The 7,471-nt window shown below is 28.0% G+C and overlaps 2 protein-coding genes across 6 annotated transcripts in view; one reads left to right on the top strand and one right to left on the bottom strand.

Moving 5' to 3' along the window:
* Positions 1-1,639: 1,639 nt before the first annotated feature.
* Positions 1,640-7,071, bottom strand: LOC107442192 (uncharacterized). Of its 2 annotated transcripts, none has more exons than XM_016055689.5 (2): positions 6,848-7,071; positions 1,640-3,120 (listed from the first exon to the last, which is right to left on the bottom strand). In XM_016055689.5, the coding sequence occupies exon 2, from the start codon at positions 3,088-3,090 to the stop codon at positions 1,834-1,836; it is 1,257 nt and encodes a 418-aa protein (XP_015911175.1). In that variant the 5' UTR covers positions 3,091-3,120; positions 6,848-7,071; the 3' UTR covers positions 1,640-1,833. The 2 variants fall into 2 exon arrangements, with proteins under 2 accessions (XP_015911175.1, XP_087021937.1); XM_087165811.1 differs by lacking the exon at positions 6,848-7,071 and adding an exon at positions 6,259-6,277.
* Positions 7,072-7,185: 114 nt separating this feature from the next.
* Positions 7,186-7,471, top strand: part of clu (clustered mitochondria protein homolog) — a 41,460-nt gene continuing 41,174 nt past the window's right edge. For 2 of the 4 annotated variants that reach the window (XM_016055686.4, XM_016055682.4), the window contains exon 1: positions 7,186-7,462. The gene's annotated coding sequence lies outside the window, so the exon portion shown is untranslated. The remainder of the gene's footprint in view (positions 7,463-7,471) is intronic. The other 2 variants (XM_071178701.2, XM_016055683.5) reach the window with 1 other exon arrangement.

Genomic DNA, 7,471 nt, shown 5'->3' with positions numbered 1-7,471 from the left:
AGTTTAATAAGGTCATACATTAAGTATGTGAAATAGAGAGGTTAAGTTACCTATAGACTATAGACTTTTTTATGATTTTGATCAATTGTGGTTCATACAAGAACTATCAGATTTTTTTTACTAAACTTTAAATATACATTAAAGTCATTTAATTTAGTTGGCACATTTTTTTTCCTTTTCAGTTCAATTACAAATTAAATATTGGACCAGCATTTTTTACAAAGATTAGGGAATATTACAGCAAATTGAAAAACTATTTTTATACACTCATAATATTGTAACATCACAACTCAAACATTTACTTTCGGGCAGTTATTTTGATGAAAGGTAAAAATTAAATATTTTGCTAGTTTTAAATATAAATTACGATTTATAAGACCCTACAGCAATCATTAACGAATAAAATAGGAATTCCATTAAAATATTATTTTATTCATTATAAAGAGGTCAATAAATTGCTGTATCAAATTCTTATATTTTTACCAATTTGAAAACATAAGTATCTTTTCAATTTATCTTCCTATAATTATCTCATATTGCACTATATTTTTCAAGTAGATTAGACAAAAATGTTTGTCAAAACGATCTGATTGCGCATTAAACAGAAATAGTTAGATTAATTAAACTTGTGATGAAACTGAATTGTACAGAGAACCACAAATAATATTTTGTCTGTTATTAAACAGACTCTTTGCATGCAAAACAACTTTTATTTTTAAAATTTTTTTCCCCTTGAAAAAACAAATATTGTAAGAAAATTGTCTAAGTTTATTTTCAGCTTCAAGATAAACAGTTATTTCAATAGTTTAAATATTATCAAGCAATAGTTTAAAGGTTAAGCTTAATGTTTTTAGTATTTCTTAAAATAAATCTTTTTAAACACTGATGATAGTTTGTTTTCAAAGTTTTCCTTCTTATCATGTTTGACTTAGAAATTTAGAAATTCACAATTTTTTTAAAATTATTTATTAGATCTTACTTAGATTAATAATATTTTTATTAGATCTTATTATTTAATAAAATTAGCTAATTAACAAAATTGTGATTTAAACAATCAGTTGAGTAAGTTCTAAGCTTAAACCTAAGGTTTTCTTAGAATTTTGTCTATTTCTTTAAATTTATTTTAAAATTTAGATAAATATTTTGCAACAATACTGTCCCTCACAATTCAATTGGCTTCTTAACTTTAAAAAAAAAATTTTTTTTTGATAGAAAATATTGCAGAATAAACCAAAATAAATTTCCTTCAACCCCTCTTGGTAAAATAAGGTAAGAAGTATAGTTCATTTACTGAATAGTTTAATCTTTTCTTTTCTACAACATATAACAACTATAGCCATATCGTTAATGTAATTTAAACTAAGAATAAGTAAGAACTATAAAATTAAACTAGTTTTTTTTTTTTAATAAAAATTAAATGATAATTTCATGCACAATTTACATAATTAAATCTTGGTGGAAGAGGTTAATATTTAAGAATCCTAAAAATTCTGGAACAATAAATAGGGTAGAATACAGTATACTTTGACTACTTTTGTAAAATGTGAGAATGGTATCCCAGTTCAATGTATCACTTTAGAATTTTTTTTATGGGAATCTAGTGAAAAAAAAGAAGAAAAGATTCACATTTGAAAATATTGATGTTCATAAAACTGGTTTAAGAGCATTAAAACTGAACAAATTTATAACTTAATGAGCAATACTAATTACAATTAAACAATACATTTTCTAGATTTAAAGTATTGCAGATATATTCCTTGTAATACTTGATAAAAAAAATATTTTATTAAAACATGCAATTATGAAACAAAATGTTAAAGAAAAAACTAACATTTAGCTGTGCAACAATAAATGTTTTTTGTAGTTTGATACAGATTTAAACTTCCTTCCACACACAGTACATAAGTATTCTTCATCCTTTAAAGGTTTTGCATGAATTAATTCATGTGCTTTTAATCCGTTGGATTGTGAAAACCGTTTATCACATAGCTTACAATGATATGGTTTTTCTCCCGTATGGACTCTGTAATGACGTTGCAAATTACCAAGAAATGTAAAAGTCTTCCCACAAGTTTTACAAGTTAATGGTTTTTCTTTGTTATGAATTAAAATATGTGATTTCAATCCCTGTGGAGATTTGAAATTGCTGCCACATTCTTTACAAGCATAAGGTCTATCATTACTGTGGCTTACTAAGTGTTGTTTCAGACTTGGAATCGTCTTAAAAGAACTTTGACAAATTTTGCAGGTATATGGACGGTCTTCTCTGTGGGTGACCAGATGCTGCTTCAAATTGTAGTCTTTCTTAAAATCTTTCCCACACTTTTGACAAACATATGGTCTCAACTTTGTTGTATGAGTTGTTAAATGCTTTTTCATACTAGTCGAGTCATCAAACCTTTCCCCACATTGTTCACACACAAAGATAGTTTCATGTCCATAATCTATTTGATGTTGCTTAAGTTTTGCGAAAGTATCAAACTGGAAGTTACATATTTCACAGAGATATATCATGATTTGGTTGGAGACAAGGGGGGGATTTTCGAGATTTGACTGATATGCAACAGGGTCTTGGTTTTGCGTCTCCTCTCTCACTAAACTAGGATCTAAGTCCCTAACTCCTTCTGATAAAGACTTACTGAAGCCATCAATGTCTTTCATATCTATAATCTCTTTTCCTTCATATCTACATAACCAACACTGAATATATGAGAAAGATTTCAATCGTTTGCCACAAGTTTTACACCTGGGATGAGGCTTATCACTGTGCATTGATTTCAAATGAAACTGTAGGGTGCATTTTTGAGCAAAAGCTTTATCACAAAGGTTGCAAGCAAAGGGGCGATCTCCGGTATGAATTCTTATATGTTTCCTCAGTCCCCAGTTAGTAGAAAAAGCTTTGCCACAGGTTTCACAGAAAAAATCTCTATCTTTGTGTATGCTTATATGCTTTCGAAGCACATTTTTCACCATGAATCTTTGACCACAAAAATAACAGCGATGTCCTTTAGATTTTTTTTTTGTTTCTGAGGTTTCCGGTACTCCAGGATTTACTGATAAATTTAATGTATTTGTTCCAGAATCATCCATTTCTAGGAAAAAAAAACTCCCTATTTGGATCTGCAAAAATAAATAAAAAGAAATTCATCATACAAATTACCAGGACAAATAAATTGCTCAGGTAATTCAAAGGCCTATATCATATGAATAAATTATTTTTGTAGGCGTAGTCGACGGGAAACAGTAGGTATAAATTTCCTTCAATAATAGTCCAGGTAACCGAAAAATAAGTATTATAAATAGCTAGTAAAGGTTGGGGTGTTGGACGTCCTAAACTGGTTTTGGACAGGCAGTTTTGAAGGGCATAACATGTGGGTTTTACTGTCTTAAACTGTCCAAAACCTTGAACTTTGGTAAAAGGTAAAAATTCTATATGTGTAACGATTGTACACATAATAATTACATATATCAATAAATATTTGATATTTTTTATACAATTTACTTTAACTTATAATAGGAAAAGGTTTATAATTTTTGAAGCTCCACAACTCATTGAACGACAAAAGTGAATACCTTATTCTTTAAATATAAATATGCTTTTAATACTGATAAATTATGCAATATTAAAAATAATAAATTTTTAAAAAAATTATAAATTTGTTTAAAAATGAACCTTTTATTTTTCACAATATTTTTTTTAAAAAAATGTTATAATTTCTGCATTACAGGAGGATAAAAAAAGACATCTATTTAAAAAAAAAATTGTTTTTGAATATAAATATATTAGTTTAAATTTGAAATACAAAATAACTGAAAAATGTATTAACAGTTTTGAAGGGCATAACATCAGTTTCGGTTACTGACACTGGTGATGTATCACCACTATGCTAAAAGATTTGAACATGATTGAAATAAAAGTATTCTTGAATAGTACTATAGATAAATATACCTGTTTATGACTAACCAAGTACTTAGTCCCTAATAGCTAAACCTGTATGGCAAGGTCAAACTTCAGTTATGTGCTATCGAATGTTAAGAGGACCAATTGAACTTGATTACTGATTAATTTTGTTTTGTTTAATGTTTAAATTGAAGAGTCAAACAATATTAATAAAATATTATACTTTTAAAAAGAAATATTTACTCTCTAGTAGATTTAATTATCAATTTGTGATTAGTTCTATATTTATTTTACCTTTTAAATATTGTTCAGATAAAATTGTGACATAATTTGAGTAAAAGGGTTTTGGACAGGACGGTTTAAACCGTGGATTAATCCATTCTGTCCTAAACCTTGCCAACCCTGTAGCTAGTCATTGCTAATTAGCTTAAAAATTGCCTTGCAATTGTCCTGCTAATTAGCAGTAAAATCTGAATAAATGTTTGATTTATATAAACACTTGAATGACAGATTTCTGTTCTCTCTCTTTCTTTTTTTTTTCAATCTCAGCTGTGTTAAGTACAGGGTTCAAATTGATTAAAACAAGATGGAAATTTTCAGAGAGGGAAAAGGAATTAAGAGTATTAAATGCATCATTTCATCTCATGGTGTCGCCTAACCTATGTTGTTCAGATGAAAAGATACTCATGTTAGAAATATTTCACATGAGCAGCATAATTTTCTCTTCTTTCTTTACAAAGATATATAAAGGTGACAAGGGAATTAATGATCCTTTAATAGAAAATACTTCAATAAATTTAGTAGAATGATTGATTCCTTACTATAATTTTTATAGATATAGACAAGGCTAAAAATTTACCTACTGTATAAAATTATAGAAAGATTCATATTTGTTTATAATTTAAAGTAAAAGTTTTTTTTTCTTTCAAGTTTAGAAAAAGTAGTGTCTGGAGCAGGGTTGGCTTTTTGCCAGCAGAAACTGGTTTTTGCCATGCCAGTGGCAGAAACTGGTTATAACCGGTAAAAACTGTCAGAAACTAAAAAACGTCTATATTAGTTCTAGTAATTGCTTAATGACATTTTGTTTAAGTAAACTGAAAAATGCGACTGTAACAAACTTTTTAATTCATTGTTTGTAAATATATATTATTTTGTTTATATTAAATATAAAGAGTGCAGTGCAGTATATCAAATATTTATGTTAAATAAAGAATAAAGTAATGTAATAATAAATATAAATACTAAATTTTAGTTTATTATATTAAACCTAGAAATTCAGTAATTATTATCATTTAATTCTTAATTATAACTGAATAGAGCTACTTTCAAATAGTTTTTTTTTCTTTTCAAGACATAATTTGCATGGCAACAATCCAATTATTATAACAGTAACAGTTTTAATCTTTGCTGTATGTAAGATGTAATATAATTGGTTAGATTCACTGATTCATAAATGTAAGCAGCAATTTCACTGGTCACTTTGTTTAACATTTAAATGTTTTTTTCTATGAATTATCCATTGTATGTCAATCTCAGTACTTAACTTACATGTCATTTTCTGAATTTCTGCCACAAATGCAGGGGCCCATCAGGGGGGAAGGTGGGCACACGATGCGCCCACTTAAAGCTTGGGGAGGGGGGAATTTTTACACTAAATAAAACAAATAGTTGGGGGGGGGAATTTAGACGTGAGAATTTTTTTTAAAGTACATAAATAAAAGAAGCATCGTTATATTATGAGCAAGCAAAGTAGCACTATTTCGAACAAGCTAACATGGAAGGGGGAAGTTAGCAAATTTTTTTTGTGGGGGGGGGATGGGGGCCACTGCACAAATGTGACAGAAAGGGGTTTCTGCCAGTGGTTTTAAAAACCTCGGCAGAAACTTGCCAACCTTGGTCTGGTCTGGAGACAAAATCGACTGTCCAGTTACATGAGTGCCCGCCTTGCGGACAGGGTACATAATGGTTTATTCATAAAAGATTTATATGGAATCAAAAAAATATCCGTAATGAGAGGCGTCTGTTTTGTAACATAAAATTTCGCTGTAACAAAAAAATGTATGGCAATTTACTTTTTAATTAAAAGTTAACTCAAAGTTATATAAAATTAATGTTATAAAATCATAGAAAATTATTAATACATAAAAATAAACTTTAGGGAGAAAATGAATCTATGAACTTAAAAAATTAGAAGGGAAATGCTTTTTCTTGAAATGTAATATATTTATCATGTAGTTGTTAATGTAAACATACAAAAAATACACATTTAAGAATCAGTTCATAAAAATATTTTTTACTATACACAATAATAAAAATTTTAAATAAACTTGAAACTTTTTTAAACAGTAAAACTTAACTGCAATTTTGGAGAGAAAAATAATTACTACTCCATTGTAAGTTCATCCAGAATGAAATGATTCTTTACTTGATTCTTATGAATCTCTTTTTTTTATATATCTACGTAAATATAAATGCAACATAGAAGAATCGAAGTAAGCACAAATAAATTCTTTAGAAAGGCAAACAGCCATTTTGGTACTAAAAGAAAATGTTTGATGCTTGCTTGGTGATGAAAGGGTGGGTCGTCTGTCTTTCTAGATTATTTATTACACTTCTTTCAAATATGTAAATATTGAAATAAATTGAAAAATATGTTTAAGTTTTTAGACTTCCATTGATCATATTCATTGATAAAGTGATTATGAAAAGTATAGGTATATGGAAATAAAAATACATTTGGTAGGCGAAAATATAAATAAATATATCATCAAAATTTTTACTTTTTTCGATGAAATTTCGAGTCATTAGGTTTAAAAAAAAAACTTATAGATCACATTATGTAGTAAAATGCAAATATATAAGCAGAATTTTCACAAATAATAATATTAAGTTAAGATATTTAAAAAAAAGTCATTTATCTATAAAATAAAGTTGTGTAATCATTACTTTTCAATCTGTGTTCAGGATCGCTTTTGTTTACAAACAAACAGCTTTTGTTCAAAGAGCATTTAAAACATTTAATGGCGGAATAAAAGTTTTTTTACCACTAGAAATTATTTAATAACGTAAATGCCGCTAGAGAGCGCTTACATACACAAAAAAATAAATGGGAAATGAAAATTGTAAACAATTAAAATATTAACAGTTCAATAAAGAATAAAGATAAAAAAACATTTTTCTTTGTGAAATTTTTACTTAAATAGAAAATTTCTCTAAATTAAAGTTTTTAACCAATAAAATTCGCTGAAAGGAAGGTGGGGCTTCTCCCTACTCCTCCTCCCCTCATTACTGTGACGTCATTACCGGCCAGAGACGCACGTGGATTGCCGGCGCACGCATCTTTCTGTGACTTCATGAAAGGAAGGTCGTATGAAAAAATTCATGTGGTTACTATCTCAGCTGAGAGAAAATAGTGAGAAATGAATTTTCCTTAAAAATTAGTTAAGCGCTTGCCAAATTAAAGCTATTTAAAACCAATAAGTTAGCAATTCTATCATTTCAAAGAGAATTGTTTCACGTAAATTGCTACAAATTTTAAATTCTTATACGCCCTTGGAAAAAGTATGTTTA

Source organism: Parasteatoda tepidariorum, chromosome 6 (genome assembly GCF_982258835.1).
Source record: "Parasteatoda tepidariorum strain Cologne lab strain chromosome 6, Ptep-v5.0, whole genome shotgun sequence".
Lineage (NCBI taxonomy): Eukaryota > Metazoa > Arthropoda > Arachnida > Araneae > Theridiidae > Parasteatoda > Parasteatoda tepidariorum.
Note: the sequence above shows the minus strand (reverse complement) of the source record. Positions and strands in the feature narration are given on the sequence as shown.